The 20,423-nt window shown below is 45.3% G+C and overlaps 1 protein-coding gene across 4 annotated transcripts in view; it reads left to right on the top strand.

The window, feature by feature from the left end:
• The window catches only part of TRMT1L (tRNA methyltransferase 1L), a 313,438-nt gene that overhangs the window by 161,479 nt on the left and 131,536 nt on the right, over positions 1-20,423 (top strand). For all 4 annotated transcript variants that reach the window (XM_082272088.1, XM_082272087.1, XM_082272089.1 and 1 more), the window contains 3 exons: positions 17,358-17,607; positions 19,371-19,583; positions 19,662-19,852. In XM_082272088.1, the coding sequence (XP_082128214.1) occupies positions 17,358-17,607; positions 19,371-19,583; positions 19,662-19,852 (654 nt within the window). The remainder of the gene's footprint in view (positions 1-17,357; positions 17,608-19,370; positions 19,584-19,661; positions 19,853-20,423) is intronic.

Raw genomic sequence — 20,423 nt, 5'->3', positions numbered from 1 at the left:
TTCAATACTTTAATAACTTTTGTCCAGCTGGTTCGCAGGAAAAGGGCTTGAGATCCACCCGTAACTCTGCAGGAGGCTCCAAGAGACCGCGCTTCTAGTCCGCAGACGAGCGGTCCCCAGCCTGAAGGGGTACCCTCACCTGCGTCTGGTTGGGGAAACGTGTACGCTTCTTTCCGGATCCGTGGAACTTGTTCATTCAGGACATATGGGTCCACGAACCGATTCGGTTCGGGTAAAAGATACTTTCGGTTCTTGCCTCCGGCAAGGTTCTTTCCTTCCAACTTACGCCTTTCTCCAGAGAGGCTACAGGGCCTCCACGGAGCAGTGCAGGACCTGTTAGCACAAGGAGTTATTGTGCCGGTTCCAGAGGCGGAACGTTTCCAAGGTATTTTTTTCAAATCTGTTTGCAGTTCCCAGGATAGAAGGCAAGGTTCGCCTGATCTTGGATCTCAAGTCTCTGAACCACTTTGTGCGGGTTCAGAAATTTCGGATTGGAGTCCATCCGCACAGTAGTAGCTTTCCTGCATCAAGGAGATCAGCTGGCCTCTATCGAACTCAAGGACGCATACATTCATAATCCTATATATGTCAGGCATCAGCGTTTTCTTCATTTTGCCATGGGCGAGGAGCACTTTCATTTCGTAGCCTTACCCTCTGGTCTCGCTTCCGCTCCTCGAGTGTTCACAAAGGTTTTGGCCCCAGTTCTGGCTTTGCGGTACTAGGTTACCTGGGTGATCTGCTTCTGCGTGCAGAGACTTCCTCGGCTCTAGAAGCCGACTTGGACGTTACGGTGCGAACACTGCAGGAGTTTGGGTGGACACTGAATTTTCAAAAATCAGCACGGTCTCCTTCCACAAAGCTGGATTACTTGGGTCTGACACTGGATTCAGCATCAGCCGGGGTTTTTCTTCCTCAGACAAAACTTCTGAAACTACAGGAAGATGTTTGGCTCCTGTTGTCCAACCATCAATCGTCACTCAGGGCTTGCATGCAAGTCCAAACAAACAATTCAGCCAAGTACTCACTCCAAAGGGGAAGACTGGCGTGCTGCTCTCCTCAGGCAGGGAAATCCAAAATGGGTACATAAAAGTACCACATAAAAAGTGAAATATTTTTACAGTGCATGTATATACATTTGTGCAGGGTTTTGGGGCCCTGTGGTGAAGAAGTGATAAGAGATTGGAAGTATGTGACATAGGTGATATGGTGACTTAGAGAAATCTTTCTCTGTATTCCCTTTGCTATTTTTTTTCCAAATGATGTTGGCTGCAAAGTCCTGGACTTTTGTGCAGGGAGTTCGCCATCTAGCTCCTCCGGTACGATTCCCTGGTACCTTCATGGGATCTCAATTTGGTTCTGTCGGTGGTTCAAAGGCCTCCCTTTGAAAATATTTGAGAAATTCCTCTGCTTACTCTGTCGCGGAAGGTGGCTTTCTTAGTAGCTATTACTTCCGCGTGTCGCGGTTGGCTGCGTTGTCCTGTTGGCCACCTTACTTGGTGATTCATAGGAACAAAGTGGTGTTGCGACCCTGTCAGGCATTCCTTTCTAAAGTTATCTCGGGGTTTCATGTGAATGAAGACATTGTGTTACCGTTCCTATGTCCTAAGCCTAAACATCCTAAGGAAATTGCTTTACATTCCTTAAATGTGGTACGGCGAATCGGGTTTACCTGGCGGTGAATGAACTGATTAGGAAATCCGATTCTTTGTTTTTGCTTACGGATGGACCTCGTTAAGGGCAGGCAGCATCTGCTGCGATCATTTCTAAGTGGATCATGCAGACGGTGGTGCAGGCCTACTTCATTTAGGGTCAGGTTCCCCCTTTCCCTGTTTAAAGCGCATTCTACGAGGGTGCTTATTGCCTCCTGGGCCTTCTGTTATTAGGCGTCAGTGGTTCAGGTGTTCAAGGCAGCTACTTGGTCGTCTGTACACACATTCACAAAGTTTTGATAAGCTGGATGTACTTGCATCTTTGGATGTGGCATTTGGCCGCAAAGTTTTTCAGGCTGCAATTGCGGAGGTTTCCGCTTGAGGGTGAACATTTTTTTCTGGTGGTTAGCTCCTAGTTGAGCTCCTGTTGTTGTTACCTGGTTGGCTATGTTTTGCCTTGTTGGGAATTCTGTGTTTGCTGTGTTTTTTTCCCACCCCTCATTTTGACATTGCTTTAGGACATCCCACTGGTCTGAAGAATTGAAGCTGTGTCTGTCAGTGAACGAAAGAGAACTGGATTTTTGTCTTACCGTAAAATTATTTTCTTTGAGGTTCACTGACAGACACAGTGCCCGACCTTCTTTTGGGGTTGAGTTATTTGTTCTTCTGACACTGCTTGTTACAAACTGGAGTCCTACAGCAGGAAAAGATGGTATACCCTCTGGGACTGCCCCAGGGGCATAACCAAAAAGGTTTCCGCCTAGTTTTACTCATGAAGAGAGATGGCATAATACCCAATGGTCTGAAGAATTGAAGCTGTGTCTGTCAGTGAACCTCAGAGAAAAGGATTTTACAGTGAGACAAAAATCCAGTTTTTACGGTAAGACAAAAATCCAATTTTTAGCCTTTCAGAGACTTTCCTTTGACGCATGATGGTCTTGTCTTTTTAGCTGCCATTTCTTCAGTTTGGAGTTGGCTGTTTTTTCCTGCCTACGAGAAACCTTTCCTAAATCTTAATTTTTTGATCATAGAGAGGTGCCTGATTTGAGTAGCTGCCTTATGTTATGTAATTAGCATTGTGAAATGACATGCGATCTTTGTTCTTTATGTGAATACATTGGTGTTTTAAATTGATTACAGTGAGCACTATGGGTTTTTGTAATTCCCTCGTAATTCTCTTATCTGAGCTATAATGCAAAGGGTGGTAATTATGAAGTATTTTTATTCCCTTATGGAATATATGCGCTGTATGACCTTCTATAATTAAGAGGTTTTGTGTTGCGCTTTAGAAAAACAAGGGGTTGGTTTCAAAAGGTGGAACTTTTTTTTTTTTAGCTTGTAGTCAAGTTTCATGCCGTTATTTCAAAAGCATTGTGCTATTGATTGTTGGGTATAAAGAGATAAGCTTATAAACCCATGTTTTTTTTTTTTTGTGCAAAGAGGTCTACCCCTATTCTGTTTTTGGTTTGGAGCGTGTTGCCACGCTGTTCCCCACCCCTCATGTTCAGTGGTTTGGGACATCCCAAGTAGTCCTGAATATGAAGTGGCATGTGATAGACAATTAAACGAGAAGCATGGGATTTTTTTTTTTTTTTAAATCATACTTACCTAGGTGAATGCAGCATCAGTGCATCTGTCCCTAGCCATCTCTAAGGGTGAGAACTGAGCGATCAAACCTCACTGATCTCTCAGTTCTTCTCGCCTCTCTAAACATTGAGCCGTCAGTCACCGGCTCTCTGCTCTGCCCTCCCGCTCTCACTGGAGCTCTGGGCTGTGGACAAGATGGGAGCCGCCGATACAGGCTCTGAGGCTGAGCAAGATGACAGTTAAGAATCCTGGGTGGATCCTTACCATAGGGTTGCGAACTTTCCCCAGCCAGGACCGGCTCTGTGACGTCAGCCAACAGCAGGCTTCAAACCACTGTTGGCTGAACACTGGTCACAGGAGTGCAGAATGACCTGCACTCCTGTGATTCCCATGAGAAGTACAACCAAACGAGCTTTGGCTGTACTACTACTTTAACCACTTTAGCACCGGAGGATTTTGCTGTCTTACGTCCAGGCCACTTTTTGCGATTCGGCGCTGTGCGACTTCAACTGACAATTGCGCGGTCGTGCGACGCCGTACCCAAACAAAATTTACGTCCTTTTTTTCCCACAAATAGAGCTTTCTTTTGGTGATATTTGATCACCTGCGCGATTTTTACTTTTTGCGCTATAAACAAAAAAAGAGCGTTTATTTTGAAAAAATAACAATATTTTTAACATTTTTATATATGAAATTCCTCCCAAAAAATATGTAAAAATCAAATTTTTTTTAAATTTTTGGCCAATTTGTTTTCTGCTACCTATGTTTGGTAAAAAAAATCACAATAAGCATATTTTGATTGGTTTGCGCAAAAGTTATTGCGTTTACTAACTAAGAGGAAGATTTCTGTCATTTTTGGTGTTTTTTAACGAGTAATGGTGGCGATCTGCGATTTTTTTTTTTTTTTTTTTTGCGGGATTGCGACATTGCGGCGGACAGATCGGACCCTTGACTGACATTTTTGACACTTTTGGGGGTACCAGTGACATTACTACAATAATCAGTGCTATACACTGTTACTGTAAAAATGACACTGGCAGGGAAGGGGTTAATTTTATTGGAGAGGGAGGGGTTAATGTATGCCTGGTGCTTACTAACGTGTGGGGGGGGAGGTGACTGAGTGAGTTAGCGACAGATCGGATGTTATGCTGAACACTCCGATCTGTCACTTAGGAGATCCGCCCGCTCTGTTTACACAGGCGGGCGGATCTCCAAACTAGATTCCCCAACGATCGGGGAAGAGCTCCTCCCCTGGCCCAACTCCCGCTGTGAATGAAAACAGCGGGAGCGCGCCTTCGGCGGCGCGCGAGCGCCGCCTTCAGGGGGAGGAGTCCAGCGACGTAGGTCTACGTTACTGGACGATAACGAGCCACTGTGCCGCAGTAGAGGCACAGTGGCCAGAGGTAAAGTGGTTAAGCAATTAGGATTTTTTGCTTACCTGTAAGATCATTTTCTTGGAGTACATCACAGGACACAGGGATCTCCCCATCTTTGACTTTACTCATTGCTTGCTGCAAAACATAGGCTTAGCTGACATGGAAGAGGGTATGTCTGGGTGGGAAATCCTTGCCTTTTTTTGCCGTGTCCATTCCTTTGAAGGTGGCAGCATAACCCAGTGTGCTGTAATGTACTGCAGGAAAATAATTTTTTACAGATAAAAAATCAAAATTTTTGTAATTGCTGTAAAAAAAAACATTTTTCTCTATCGTCTGTCAAGTGGGTTTATGCCCCTCCCATCAGGAGTAGTCTAGGCAATAAAATTTAAATACACACGCCCAGGGGGCTGTTCCTCTAGGCATAACTGCACAATCCACATCAGTTTTTTTCTGCCTAGAGAAGGAGTAGGACCTAGGTTTCCTGCTGGGACTCTGGTCTCAGTTTTTTTTTTATTATTTTCAGAATATTTTTTTATTTATCTTTACTCACTTGCTAGCTAGTGTTCAGGGAAGAATTTTCGCTGGGCAATCTGCAAGCAACGATGCCGGCTGGGGCTTCGCACTGGATAATCTAGATCCTTATGATCCCCCCAGTCTGGCCTACAAGCATGAGCAGGTTATAGTTCCGAACTAGGCCTAGCCACGACAGTGCCCCCTGGTCCGGAGGGGAATGAGCCTGCGAGCGGATGGCTTGCTGGAATGCATCGACCTGGAACGCCCTGAGTCGCAGCGTACCCATCGACTGGCAGCACCCCCACTTCGTGCGGGAGGCAGTCTGCCCCGAGCGGAGCCCACAACGTCCATGGTATGGTGAGTAAATGTGCCCCCTTGCCCCTGCTAGCCGTGGGGGGATGTGGGCCTTCCCCCTGGGGATAGTGAGATTTGTGCCTCCCAAGAGATCCCCCTGGTCTGCCCGGTACCCGGGCTGTGTGTCCTTCCCTCTCCCTGTCCCTGCGGGGACTGTGTGTCTGGTGTGCTCCGACCTCTGTGGGGGGAGGGGTGTGTGACATGGTACCTTGGGCTTGCTGGTCCTTGTTGTGGTTCCTGAGGCCTTCATGTGTCGGTCCCTAGCCACATGGTGCGCTGTGGGTGCCGCCATCTTAGATGTGGGCAATTCGATTTTTTTCCCCATAGACTTGCATGGGGCAGCCATTTTCCCTGCAGCTTCCTATTGTTTCCTATGGGCGTCCATCTTTGTGGAGCCCTGGTGCTATACTCGGCAGTGTTTCCCTATCAGGCGACATTACTTCCTGTGTGGTCATTTCCTTCTGCTGTGCAGCGGTCACTTCCTGCTTTTCTCTCCATGCTGTGGTAGATTCAGGAGGAAGTATATCTGAGGTGGTAATGTATGGGGGGGTCTCTGGTTTGGTTGAAGAACTGGTCGGCTGACCAAGCTTTTAAAAAGGCCTTAGCTGATCTCCCCTTTCTGGGAGACAACAAAGAAACCCCCCCCCTTTAGGGAGCGGGACTTTGTAGGCCAAAAGTAACACCACAAATGTTTAATTAAAATGATAATTTTTAATGAAGCATAATAAAATCAACATCCTATTAATCATGGATACATGTGACAAAATAATGAAATATAAAAACTTGTCCTAGTTCGACAAAGAAGTATTGGAGCATAGGTTTCCAGTAGACACCCGACACCCTACGCATTGCGGGAATACCCTTCATCAGGAGTCTGAGCAAGGGAACTCAATATGCATACATACACTTTTTTTTTTTCCTGAATGAAATAGCTGACTATGTCGAGGTGGAATAAGGATCCAAAAAGATGAATGGATGAAGAGGCAGATCAGAAAAAAGCATCAAGAATGGAAATGAGAAGATGTCCTAAGGAATGTCTCCAACACAGGTCCCTGTGTAGGGAGCTTTACTTGGTTACTTAGAAAAATCCATATACAATCTATGAACAAATCTGCGTATAAAGTCCTTAAAGAGGCCCATATGTAGAAGGCACTAGTGGATCATGACATTAATCACATATAGTAATGGCAGTCCAAGCCTGAAAGCCCGGGGTACAGATGAACTTGTAGATTATTAGCAATAGTAGCCACCATCTGGGTCAGGAGGAGCCAGCCCCTTTCTGGGAGACGTTATTTGGCGACTCATTGGATGAGTTGATCAAGGAACTGACTGGTGGGAAGAGTACTCTTCTTCCTCAGTCTTCCAAGGGTAAGACACCCAGTCCTAACCGGGGTCCTTCCTTTTCTGCTCACAATCGTTTCTTTTCGTGCCTCCGGGGCGCAAGAAAAAGGTAAGCCGTTCAGAACTTCTGGAGGGGCTAAAAAGCCCTGGGGCAAGACCAAGATGGGTTAGTCCGGTGCGGCAGACAAGTCCTCTTCAGCATGAAGGAGCGCCCTCATCCAGCTCAGGGGTGGGGGGACATCTGCGTTTCCTTCAGGGACCCTGGACTTCCTTCATTCAGGACGATTCGGTTCGCAAACTGGTTTGTTCCGGGTACAAGATCAAATTCCGGTCCCGGCCAGGGGACAGGTTCTTTCAGTCAAATCTTCACCTGTCTCCGGAGGGTTTGAAGGATCTGTGGGACGCTGTGCGAGATCTCTTGACTCAAGGGGTGATTGTGCTGGTTCCCCAAAATGAACGCTCTCAAGGTTTCTATTCAAACCTGTTCACTGTGCTCAGAAAGGAGGGCAAAGTGCATCCAATCCTGGACCTCAAGGCTCTCAACCACTTTGTGCGTGTGCAGAAGTTTAGAAAGGAGTCCATTTAGGCGGTGGTGGCATCTTTGACACAGGGGGATTTTATGGCTTCCATCGATCTCAAAGATGCGTATCTCCACATCCCCATATTCGAGGGACATCAGCGATTCCTCCGCTTTGCGGTGGCAGAGGAGCACTTTCAATTTGTGGCATTACCCTTTGGTCTCACCTCAGCTCCCAGAGTTTTTGCCAAGGTCCTAGCCCCTGTGCTGGCCTTGTTACGTCGAAAAGGTATCTCCATTGTGGGGTATCTGGACGATCTCTGTTGCGAGCAGTTTCCAATTCGGATCTGCTGAACGTCTCCCATCACCATTCGGACCCTTCAGGAATTCGGGTGGACCATCAATGTCGCCAAATCTGCCCTCACTCTGTCTGTGTGGGTGACCTATCTGTGGCTGATCCTCGACTCTGCTCTGATGAGGGTCTTCCTTCCCTTGAACAAGGTTCAGAAGTTGCAAGGGGCGGTCAGGTTGCTGATGGAGGCCGATCAGTCCTCCTTGCGGGTTTGCATGAGGGCCCTGGGTCTGATGGTCCAGACCTTCGAAGCTGTCCCGTTTACTCAGTCTCACACGAGACAGCTGCAGAAAGAGATTCTGTCAAAATAACAGAATCTTCTGGTCATTGGACCAGAAGATTCAGTTCAGCCATCTCACGAAGTCAGCTCTCTTGGTGGCTCCAATTGCCTGTCCTATGCCAGGGCAAGTCCTTCCTGCCGGTGTTTTGGATAGTGGTCACCACGGACGCCAGGCTGGGGTGGAGTGCTGGGGAAGCTCTGTGCCCAGGGAACTTGGACGACAGAGTCTTCCTTGCCGATAAATATCCTGGAGCTGAGAGTGATCAAGCTCTGCCTGCTTCACTGGACGAGTCTGCTTCGCGGCTCTCTGGTTCGGGTCCAGTCGGACAATGCCATGGCTTACATCAATCATCAAGGGGGAACTAGGAGTGCCCTGGCAGCCAAGGAGGTGGCTGAGATTCTGATATGGGCAGAACACAATGTTCTGGGTTTTTCCCCGGTCCACATCCCGGGTGTGGAGAATTGGCAAGCGGACTCCCTTAGTCATCAGGTGTTGGATCAGGGGGAGTGGTCTCTGCATCCAGAGGTGTTTCATCTCCTGTGTGCCCGGTGGGGTACTCCGGACATGGATCTGTTCGCGTCTCGCCTAAAAAAAAAAAGTCAGAGGTTTGTGGTCAGGTCTCGGGATCCTCTAGCCGATGCCACAGACGCTCTGGTGGCTACTTGAGGGGTCTGTATTGTCTGTTATATGCCTTCCCTCCGCTCGATCTCCTGCCGAGGTTTCTTCGCCGGGTGGCGATGGAAGGCATTCTGGTCATTCTCGTGGCTCCAGACTGGCCTCAGCAGTCTTGGTACGCAGAAAAAATGGTTGTGGATCCTTCATGGCGTCTTCCTCTGTGGGAAGTTCTTCTATCTCAAGGACCGATCTTCCATCCTGCTTTACAGTCGCTGGTTTTAACGGCTTGGCTGTTGAAAGCAAGGTGTTGAGGGATAGAGGTCTCTCTGATTCGGTGATTCTTACCCTTTTGAAGGCCAGGAAATCAACCTCTATAAAGATCTATCATCGTACCTTTCATGGTGTGAATCGCTGCAGCCGCACCCTCACTCTTTCAATAGCTAGGGTTCTGGCCTTTTTGCAAAAAGGGGTTGAGCAGCGCTTGCCGTTGGGGACCATCAAGGGCCAGGTGACGGCCTTGGCTATTTTCTTCCAACATCTGTTGGCTACTCATAGTTTGATTCACACCTTCATTCAGGGAGTGCGTCATCTGGCCCCTCCAAGGAGATCCCCATTGCCTCAGTGGGATCTTAATCTGGTTTTGTCTGTTCTTCAAAAGCCTCCTTTTGAGAATGTTAGGGAGATTTCTCTGCCGCCTTTTTTGCAGAAGGTTGCCTTCCTAGTGGCTATCACTTCTGCTCGCAGAGTCTCTGAGTTGGCGGCGTTGTCCTGTCATTCACCTTATTTGGTGGTCCACTGGGATAAAGTCGACCTCCAACCTAATCCGTCTTTTCTTCCTAAGGTGGTGTCGTATTTTCACCTGAATGAAGACATTGTGTTGCCTTATGTCCTAAGTCTAAACATCACGAAGAAGTTGCCTTGCTCTCTCTGGATGTGGTTCGGGCGATAAGAGTTTATCTGATGGTTACCAAGTCCTTCAGGAAGTCCTTTCCGGATGGTCCTCGCAAAGGATTGACTGCGTCCTCTGCGACCATTTTGAGATGGATCAGGCAGACCGTGGTTCAGGCTTATTCAATCAAGGATCAGGTTCCTCCTTTCCCTGTGAAGGCGCATTCTACCAGAGCGCTGAGTGCCTCTTGGGCTTTTCGCCATCTGGCCTCTGTTGTACAAGTTTGTAAGGCAGCGACTTGGTCGTCTGTGCACACCTTTGCCAAATGTTACAAGGTGGATTTGTTGAAATCTTCGAAAGCCTCTTTTGGCCGCAAGGTTTTGCAGGCTGCTGTTTCATAAGAGAATGTTTGTACCTCTTCGGGGGCTTTTTTCTGGGGGAGCTCCTGTTGTTTGGTTAAGCTCCATGATGCCCGGTTGGCTAAGTTTAGCCTTTTGGAGTTGACGATACTATCTGGTTGCATTTTTCCCACCCCTCATACCTACACTGCTTTGGGACATCCCACTCGGCTCATGGAGATGAGGCTGCGTCTGTCGACGGACGAAAGAGAAAATACGATTTTTGTAAGATCTTACCGTAAAATCCTTTTGTCTGATGTCCGTCGACAGACGCAACACCTGCCCCTCTGGGGTTGGTTCTTTTGTCTTCACTGCTTTTAAAATAAACTGATATGCTGGATTGTGCAGTGGGGGTTTATGGTTAGAGGGACAACCCCCTGGGCGTGTGTATTAAAATTTTACTGTCTAGACTACTCCTGATGGGAGGAGCATAAACCCACTCCGCTCATGGAGATGAAGCTTCGTCTCTCGACGGACATCAGAGAAAAAGATTTTTTGGTAAAATCTTATTTTTGCAGTCCGTTAAGGGATACAGACCTCATCACTCTGTGTTTGTGATCATGCTCTCTGTACGATTAACCAGAAGGTAAAGTATTTTATTGTATGGTGATATTTAGCGCCTGTTATTGTGAAGACTGAGGTCACGCAATGCATTAACAGCATACAGGAGAGACGGTGTCATATACACAGGTATACACAGTTATACCTGTGGGGCTTTAGAAATCGACCATTATCCCCCAGACAGAAAGTGAGGGGAAATCTAAAGCCTCATGCACACTGGACGATTTTGGAGCTAGCAGCGTCAGACATTTTTTTTTGCAGCTGCAGAATGCCCATCCATGTTATTCTATGGCCTCATGCACACATAGAGCTTTTAGGAGCTCCAAGTGGCATAGGCGTTTTACAGCTCCAAAAAAAAACCCAGGAACTGTGCGTTCTGGAGCTGCAGCGTCAAGCTGTAAAAACGTCTGACGCTGCTAAAGGCTGAATAACGTTGCTTAACGTGCGTTAAGCCACGTTATACATTTTTTTTTCTTCCATTCAAAATCAATAGTTCCCTATGGGAGCCTATTGATTTGATTGGAAGTCGCACCGCAAGTCGGATCAGGATGATCCGACTTGCAGCGCGACTTGTGCTGTGAGAATCTTGAGGGGGAATTCCACGCCAAAATGGGGAAAAAAACGGCGTGGGGTTCCCCCCCCAGGTTCCAAACCAGGCCCTTTGGGTCTAGTATGGAATTTGAGGGTAGCCCCAAGCCGAAAAAAACGGCGTGGGGTCCCCCCCAAAATCCATACCAAACCCTTATCCGAGCATGCAGCCCGGCAGGCCAGGAAAGGGGAGGGGACGAGCGAGCGGCCCCACCCCCCCTGGACCATACCAGGCCACACACCCTCAACATGGGGGGGTGTGCGTGCTTTGGGGCAGGGGGGGGGGGGGGCTCTGCACCCCCCACCTCAAAGCACCTTGCCCCCATGTTGATGAGGACAAGGGCCTCATCCCCACAACCCAGGCCGGTGGTTGTGGGGGTCTGCGGGCAGGGGGCTCATCGGAATCTGGAAGCCCCCTTTAACAAGCCCCCCAGATCCCGGACCCCCTCCCTATGTGAATGGGTATGGGTTTTTATTCACCCCATAAAAGGCAGTGTGTGTAAATAACGACAGGAGACGTTTTGAAAAGTTTATTAAAAATCTTCATCCGGTCTTCTCCGCTCTGGTCTTCTCCTCTCTTCTGGTCTTCTCCGCTCCACTCTTCTGCCCTCCGCTCTTCTGCTCTTTTGCCTCCTCTGGTCTTTTTCCTCCGGTCCATCTCCGACGCTGTCCCGGTGATTATGCCGGTCTCCGATGACGTCGGTGGCATAAGGGGGCGTCACCGGGAGGCCCCGCCCCTAATGACTATATAATAAGCTGCAGAGACCGGCATAATCACCGGTGACAGCGTCAGAGGAGGACCGGAGGAAGAAGAAGACCAGAGGAGGCAGAAGAGCGGAGAGGAGAAGACTAGAAGAGAGGAGAAGACCGGATGAAGATTTTTAATAAACTTTTCAAAACGTCTCCTGTCGTTATTTACACACACTGCCTTTTATGGGGTGAATGGGTAGGGGTACAGTGTACCCCATACATATTCACATAGGGAGGGGGTCCGGGATCTGGGGGTCCCCCTTGTTAAAGGGGGCTTCGAGATTCCGATGAGCCCCCTGCCCGCAGACCCCCACAACCACCGGCCAGGGTTGTGGGGATGAGGCCCTTGTCCTCATCAACATGGGGGCAAGGTGCTTTGAGGTGGGGGGTGCAGAGCCCCCCCTGCCCCAAAGCACCCACACACCCCCATGTTGAGGGCGTGTGGCCTGGTATGGTCCAGGGGGGGGTGGGGCCGCTCGCTCGTCCCCTCCCCTTTCCTGGCCTGCCGGGCTGCATGCTCGGATAAGGGTCTGGTATGGATTTTGGGGGGGACCCCACGCCATTTTTTCGGCGTGGGGCTACCCTCAAATTCCATACTAGACCCGAAGGGCCTGGTTTGGAACCTGGGGGGGAACCCCACGCCGGTTTTTCCCCATTTTGCCGTGGAGTTCCCCCTCAAGATTCTCACAGTGCAAGTCGCGCCACAAGTCGGATCATCCTGATCCGACTTGCGGTGCGACTTCCATTCAAATCAATAGGGAACCATTGATTTTGAATGGAGGCAGAAAAAACGCTGCTAAAAGCTACGTGGCCAAACGTGCAATAACGCTAATGGAAAAAGGTACTGAAAGCACGTTTTTACAGCTGCTTTTTCCCGGCGTCAAGAAACAGCTTTGGAGCTCGTTTTTATGACGCCCTGTGTGCACGGAGCCTAAAATGTTAGTTTGCCTATAAGGGGGCAACTGTCTAAGGGGAGATTTCCTCTAACTTCTTATACATCTCCTTGTCTAGAAGTGAAAGGAGTTCTCCCTAAAGCCCCGTACACACGTACCGATCGTCGGCATACAAACGTTCGTCTTTTCTCCCCGGGATGTCGGTGTCTGTTGAAAAGTGCAAAGACTGCCCAAGAATTTTGTCCGCCGAATACAGCCGACTGCAGAAGTGATGTCATGTAATGGTTAACTTTCCCTGTGTTTTTTGTTTTCTGAGCATGCCCAGTCTTGCAAATCTGCGGTCTGTCGGCAGAATTCTGTACTGACTGGCGAACAATCGTCCGTTCTGGTGTCGGCATACAAAAATTTAAATGCTTGCAAGAAAGACTCTTGTCCGCAGAATGTGCGCAGACAGCTGTCGGAGGCACCATACTAACAAGCGTACAATCGGCAGATCTTTCGTCCGCCGACGTTTGTATGCCGACGATCGGTACGTGTGTACGGGCCTTAACAGTACTCCAACAGCCAAACATAAGCAAAGAGGGATTTTAACACTTCTGTACTCTGGCTATATACATACACTTTAACCACTTCTGGACTGGAAGGTTTTACTCCCCTAATGACCAGGCCATTTTTTGCGATACGGCACCGAGTTATTTTAACTGACAATTGTGCAGTCATGCAACGATGTACCCAAATAAAATTAATGTATTTGATCACCTCTGCGGTTTAAATATTTTTTACTTTCTGCTATAAAACACAGCCAATAAAAAAATGTAAAAAAATCTAATTTTTTAATAAGTTTAGGCCAATGTGTATTCTGTTACATATTTCTGGTAAAAACAAATCCCAATTAGTGCATATTGATTGGTTTGCGCAAAAGTTTTAGCCTCCACAAACGATGCAATATTTTTATATTTTTTTATTAGTAATGGCGGCGATCCGCTATATTTAGCGGGATTGCGGCGGACAAATCGGACACCTAACTGACACTTTTTGGAGACCAGTGACACTACTAATACAGTAATTAGTGCTAAAAAAATGCACTGTTACTGTACTAATGACACTGGCAGGGGTAACATCAGAGGCGTTCAAATGGTTAAATGTGTCCCTAGGGGGTGCTTACTAACTTTGGGGGGGATGCACTGATTGGGGGAAGACAGAAATCCTGGGTTCTCCCATCTTGTCCCCTTGCAGAACGGCGATCTACCTGGTTTACATAGGCAGATCATGGTTCTGCCTCTCCCGGGGATGATCACGGGTGGGTGGCGAACATCGGCTCCACTGGACCCGTTGATTGACATCTCCGCTAGCCAATCACAGCGCAATTGCACCTCCGGGAATGTGATGGCGCCATCTTGTGGCTATTGAACGAAACTATGTACAGGTACATTGTTTTGCGTAATAGCGCCATTTTGCCGCAGTAAATACATGGCGGCTGGACGGCAAGTGGTTAAGCAACCTGCTGCCCTGAAGACAAAACTACAATTGTGTATACTGTCCTCATAATAATATTAACCCTCTTATTAACCGGTTGCTGACCAGCCACTGTAGTTTTACTGAGGCAGGTCGGCTCTGTCCCGCGAAATTGCGTACCTGTACGTCGCCACAGGGAGAGCCAATCAGCGGGTCTAGCGGCTTCGATTGCCGCCAGGCACCCACGATCGATCCCCGTAGAGACAGAATGACAGTCTTCCGTTATAAACACGGCAGACTGCTGTTCTGCCAGTTATGAACACAGGTATCCCCTGGTGTTAACCCCTTCCTTGCCAGTGTCATTAGTACTGTAACTGCATATTTTTAGCACTGATTACTGTAGTAATGTCACTGGTTCCCCCAAAAGTGTCAAAAATGTCAGTCAGGTGTCTGATCTGCCCGCCCAAATGTTGCAGTCCCGCTAAAAAACGCTGATCGCCGCCATTACTAGTAAAAAATAAAAATGACATCTTTCCCCAAGTTTGTAGATGCAATAACTTTTGCGCAAACCAATCAATATACACTTATTGGGATTTTTTTTTAACCAAAAATATGTAGCAGAATACAAATTGGCCTAAAATGATGAAAACATTTTTTATTGGGAATGTTATATAGCAGAAAGTAAAAAAAAAAATGTATTTTTTCTCTTCAGAATTGACACTTTTTTTTTTTTTGTTTATAGCGCTAAAAATAAAAATTACAGAGGTGATCAAATACCACCAAAAGAAAGCTTTATTTGTGGGAAAAAAAAACACATTTTATATTGTTTGGATCCAGTGTCGCACGACTGCGCAATTGTCAGTTAAAGTAACGCAGTGCCGTATTGCAAAAAATGGCCTGGTCATTAAGGGGGTAAATCCTTCTGGTTCAGAAGTAGTTAGTGTTCAATGGTGTAGGAGGAAAGGTTTGACTTTAATGGCACAACAAACTCTGGTATTAAAATGTAGAAACGTATTTAAATAAAAATTATTCCATTAGTACCAACACATATTAGCTTAATAAGCAACTGTACACATTACTGGTGATACTAGTCATCCTTCAATATATGGACAGTCCCCCCAGAAAGGATCAGGCAACAGAGAGCTTGGGAGATGGATCCCCAATTCCCAATAGTAGCTACTTAACCAGTTGCCGACCGCCCACCACAGATATACTGCGGCAGGGCGGCTCGGCTGTGCAAAACCACGTTTATCTACGTTATTTCGTGCACGCGGTCTCTGCGGCGCTCGCACGCCGACAGGGGCATGGTCTCCCTGTGATTAGACACAGCTGGAAGCGGGCCTCCTGCGATCATCAGAGAAACTGACAGAAGACCCGCCTGCTTCTGTAAACAAAGCGGGCGAGTCTACTGTTACACAGGCAGGGAGAGATCTCTCGGTGCCTGTCACAGAACCCCCCCCCCCCCCCACAGTGAATAAGCATTGCTAGGCATACACATTAACCCCTTTGAACACCCCCAGTGTTAACTCCTTCCCTGCCAGTATCATTTATACAGTAACGGTGCATAATATTTAGCACTGATTACTGTATTAATGTCACTGGCCCCCAAAAAGTGTCAAAAAATGTCAGTTAGGGGTCCGATCTGTTCGCTGCAATGTCGCAGTCCCGCTAAAAATCGCTGATCGCCGCCATTACTAATAAAAAATAAAAAGTCCAAAAATCTATCCCATAGTTTGTAAACGCTATAACTTTTGCGCAAAGCAATTAAAATAAGCTTTTTGGGATTTTTTTTTACCAAAAATATGTAGTAGGATACAAATTGGCTTAAACTGATAACATTTTTATTTTTTTTAATTTTTTTATTGGGAATGTTTTATAGCAGAAAGTAAAACCTATTGTGTTTTTTTTTTTTTTTTTCGAAATTGTCACTCTTTTTTTGTTTATAGTGCAATATCTAAAAACCTGCAAAGGTGATAAAATACCACCAAAAGAAAGCGCGATTTGTGGGGAAAAAAAGGACATCAATTGTATTAAGGTACCGCGTCGCATGACCACACAATTTTTCGTTAAAGTGAGGAAGTGCCGAATCGCAAAAAATGACCTGGTCATTAAGGGGGTAAAACCTTCCGGAGCTGAAGTGGTTAAAAAGGTGATCCAGTTCAGTCCAGTTCATAATTCTGCTTGACATGTTTCGCGACAGGCGCGTTTCTTCAAGAGTTTAAAGGGTTTAAGTGGTATGTTTTTTCTAAACAGAATAAAAATAATACAATTAATACCACGTACAGTCAGCAATATAAAGTTTTTTTATACAGATACTGCCAAAGGAATGGCTGTACTCTCAATGTTGGTATGTAATGAGGAGGTGGTCAGGCGGCGGGGACAGCCTCGGTGATCCCCGAAGATGGATTCAGGGGGACACCTAAAGACAACAGCAAGGACTGGTATAAGATAGTACTGAGGGAATGGTGTAAAACTTGTATGCAAGCACATTGTCCCAATTTATCATTGTACTCACACAAGTCCTAATGATGTCTCAGAAAAGAGGAAAAGGGGTAGGCATCCACTTGGCACTGGGATATAAGTAAAATTCCCTAAAATTATGGTTAGGAGCAGTATGAGAAAAATGCTTTGCTTGAACATTGCTTATAGAATTTTTGGTACTTTATATGTCCACACAGAATATTCGCTTACCTGAGGGGTAATTATGTAGCATGTAGTTTAGTCTGAGAAGGATGTACACTCAAATATGGTATGATGTCCAAATATATCTGATTAAAGGCTTAAGAAGAGGGCGGCATTCATAATAAGTATATCTGAGCAGTGACACATTAACTCTGGAGAAGCCTTCCCTCTGTAAGTATCAAACGGTATAAACAAGATTCAGTTGTGGACAGCCAAAGTAGAGCCAGCCAAACACTTAAGCCATACAGAAAACTTACTGTATTACACTTTAATTTTATATTTGGCCAAGTGCAGCTATCACCCATGTTTATGATTTCTTTTTGATCCCATAGTGCCATTTGTGACCCAATCTACTAAAGTAAAGATACTATAAAATAAAACACACCATTCTGAGTTAGCCTTTTAATAAATGGGCACATTTTGCTACTACATAGTAATACTGTTTATTACTGGTATTCCATAGCTATTATATTTTCTGATAGCTTAATGCTTATTTTTTAGCCTTGTTTCCAATCCTACAATTATTTCAACTATAAAACCAATTTTTTTTTTCTAGGCATCATGGGATTACAATGGGCAAAGCACCTTGGGAATTCTGTGAAAGTCACGCTCAATGACATTAGTGACAGCTCAACCGCTATCATTCGAGAAAACTGTCACCTTAACCAGATGAAGGTGTTAATGAAAAGTGAAGAGAAATCTGAAGCAGTGGTCATAGATAAAGATGTGGAAGAATTTGTTAACACAGTAGAAGTTACACAGATGGATGCCAATATCCTTTTGCATACACGGTCTTTTGATTTCATGTAAGTCAAAAGTGGTTCTTACAAAATGTTTTGCCAGTGTGTAGAGTTGATTCTTAATTTAAGAGACGGTTTTAGGGAAAACAATTATTATTGCATTGTAAGTAGCTTTGCACATTATAAAGCAAAACCAATAAAAGTCAGTTACTTTTGTGAATTTGAAAATAACTAAATTTAATTGTGAAGAATCTCCAATATTTTCGCTGTTTATTTAGTAGCCACAGGTGGAAACAAGGAGAAAGTATTTGTCTGCAAAGACTGACTATAGCCCTAAAGTGGAACTTTACCCATAACAACTTGATAGATGCTGCTTTTTTGTTGAAGCCCTTGAACAGCAGAAAATCATAAAGTTGAACTAAATCTATTGATTTAACGGTTTCAAAAAAACATTACATTCATGGAATACCAGGATTGCTAACTGTCACATTTGCTTGTGTCCTCAACCAAACTGTCAAACCATGAAATGGCTGGTGTCATAACTGATCACATGTGTAGCACTATGGCAGTTGCAATTCAAACAGAAGCAGCTTCCTTGGCTCTAAAGGATATAGGATGGTTTAATTCTGCTTTAAGGCTGTCAGCAGATCAGCCTCTGCAAACTCGGCAGTGCTTAAAATTTTTGAGGAACTCAGCATGCGCAGAGCGGGGTGAGACAGTGTTATGACTGGATTTTAAACAGTTTTTAGGCACTTTTTTTACTTCGCTATACCTGCAAAAGGGGCCAATCTGAAGTGATCTAGCAGGACTTAATTTTCTAAATAAAGTTCCACTTTAATTTGGTTGTACATAAAACATGTCACTGCATCCAGCAATAACTTTTGCCCTAGAGGACAGCTTAATAGTTGTTACAATTTTCATTTTAATGTTTGCTAAAAAAAAAAAAAAAAAATTAAGTTTAACATAACTAGCTGTCCATATCTATCCAAGCACATTATGTAGCCCTAGTGCAGTTTAAAAAAGATAAAAAAACAGAAATCGCATAAAGAAGCAATTTCTTTTAATTCATAAAATCTTCCTAATCAGTAAAAAACATGGATAATTCAGGAAGAAACTTTGAGACTACATTTGCATTTTTCCAATTTCACAGCAAAATGCATTCATTTAGCTGCATGGAAAATGCATTGTAGGTAGCAATCCCATTTATTCCTGTGTGGTTCACATCTAAGGATCTAGACTCGCCAGGTGAGGCGCTGTGGGACTGCATTGGGTGGCTCATCCAGCGGCTATTCCAGCACATTCCTACCGCGACAAGGCAAAATGCCTTGTCTCCTATGTGCCCGGTGTACACCAACACGCTGGTGGCGTGTGGTGAAAAAAAAAATGTACATTGCAAGGATTTTACAAAACTTTGTTGCAGATTCCTACCTGTTTCTGCTCTGAAGAAAAAGCTGTTTGCTTTGTGTCTTTGGATACTGATTCTGAATGGGAGAGACTACTTCATTTTAATCAGATGGTTTTAGTATTCTAATGAGAAAAGTTGAAATATAGTCATCATTTCAGAAGTGATTAAAGCCTGGTATGCAAGGATTTTAAAAGTCAGCTAGTTCAGCAAGGACCGGCTGATTTTCAGGTCTAAGACTGAACGTGTATACCCAGCTTTACCCTTAGGGAGTACACCACCATAAATAGCATTTCTGTTGCAGAGGCTGCATAAAATCTGACTTATCCCAAGCAAGAAACTATAATAGGGCTTGTGTATTTTGCTATATTTTTTGCATGAAAGTGGCGGTACCCTTTTCAGTGTTTGTTGTTATTTATTTCTGCAGACATTTGGATCCCTTTGGAACATCTGTGAATTATTTGGATGCAACATTTCGAAATATCAGAAACCTGGGTATTGTATCTGTGACCTCAACTGATACTGGATCTCTGTATGCCAAAACTGTGCATGTCGCAAAACGCCACTATGGTTGCAACATCATTAGAACAGAATACTTCAAAGAGCTGGCAGTGCGGATTGTCCTGGCTGCTATTGCCAGGTAGCAACATCTAGATGTTTTACTGCTGTATGTTGTTTTTCAGACTATGTAATTAAATATTTTATTTGTTTTTCATAGGGCAGCTGCCCGCTGTAATAAAGGCATTGAGGTTCTGCTCTCAGTCGCTTTGGAGCATTTTGTCCTTGTGATAGTACGGGTTCTAAGAGGTCCTTCATTAGCTGATGAGAGTCTAAAAATGATCAGTAACCTTATTCATTGCCATTGGTGTGAGGAAAGAATCTTCCAAAAGGAAGGAATTATGCTTGAAGGTAAGTGATACACAGTCTACAAGTAATTTTTCTTTTATTGTTGGCAACACTAAACCTGGTTGTGCATCCATATCGAAATTTCAATCCGTGTATACCTCTGTCTGTTCAACAAATGCTGGCTGTTAGACCGGCTTCTGTCAAAAGTTTGTGCTGGAAGACCAGCATTCGATCAGCCACTGCAGCGCTGATTTTTTTTTCTTTTTTTTAATTTATATTCAGTTTCCATATAAACATTTGTAAAAAGAAAATAATACACAAACATTTCCCGCCTCGCCTTAAGTCATATATTTCTATTTCTCCCCCGCCCTCCCTCCCACCCCCCATTCTTGTGCCTAGCACTCCCCTCTCTCAACTTCACCCCCCCCCAACTTGTCTATACCTTGCAAATCTCTGCATATTTACTAGTTTTTTTTTTTTTTTTAGGGGTCATCCAACTTTCCCAGGTTTCAAATAACATTTTCTGACTTTACTTCTCTACTACTCAGAAACTCCATGCTGTACATGTGCTAGTTTATATACCCTGGCAGAATTTATAATTTCTTGGCCATTTTTTAGAGAATATGAATAACAC

This window comes from Pelophylax lessonae (assembly GCF_965119305.1).
Source record: "Pelophylax lessonae genome assembly, chromosome: 11".
NCBI classification, from domain to species: Eukaryota; Metazoa; Chordata; class Amphibia; order Anura; family Ranidae; genus Pelophylax; species Pelophylax lessonae.
The sequence above is the reverse complement of the archived record's forward strand: the minus strand, read 5'-3'. Positions and strand labels throughout refer to the sequence as shown.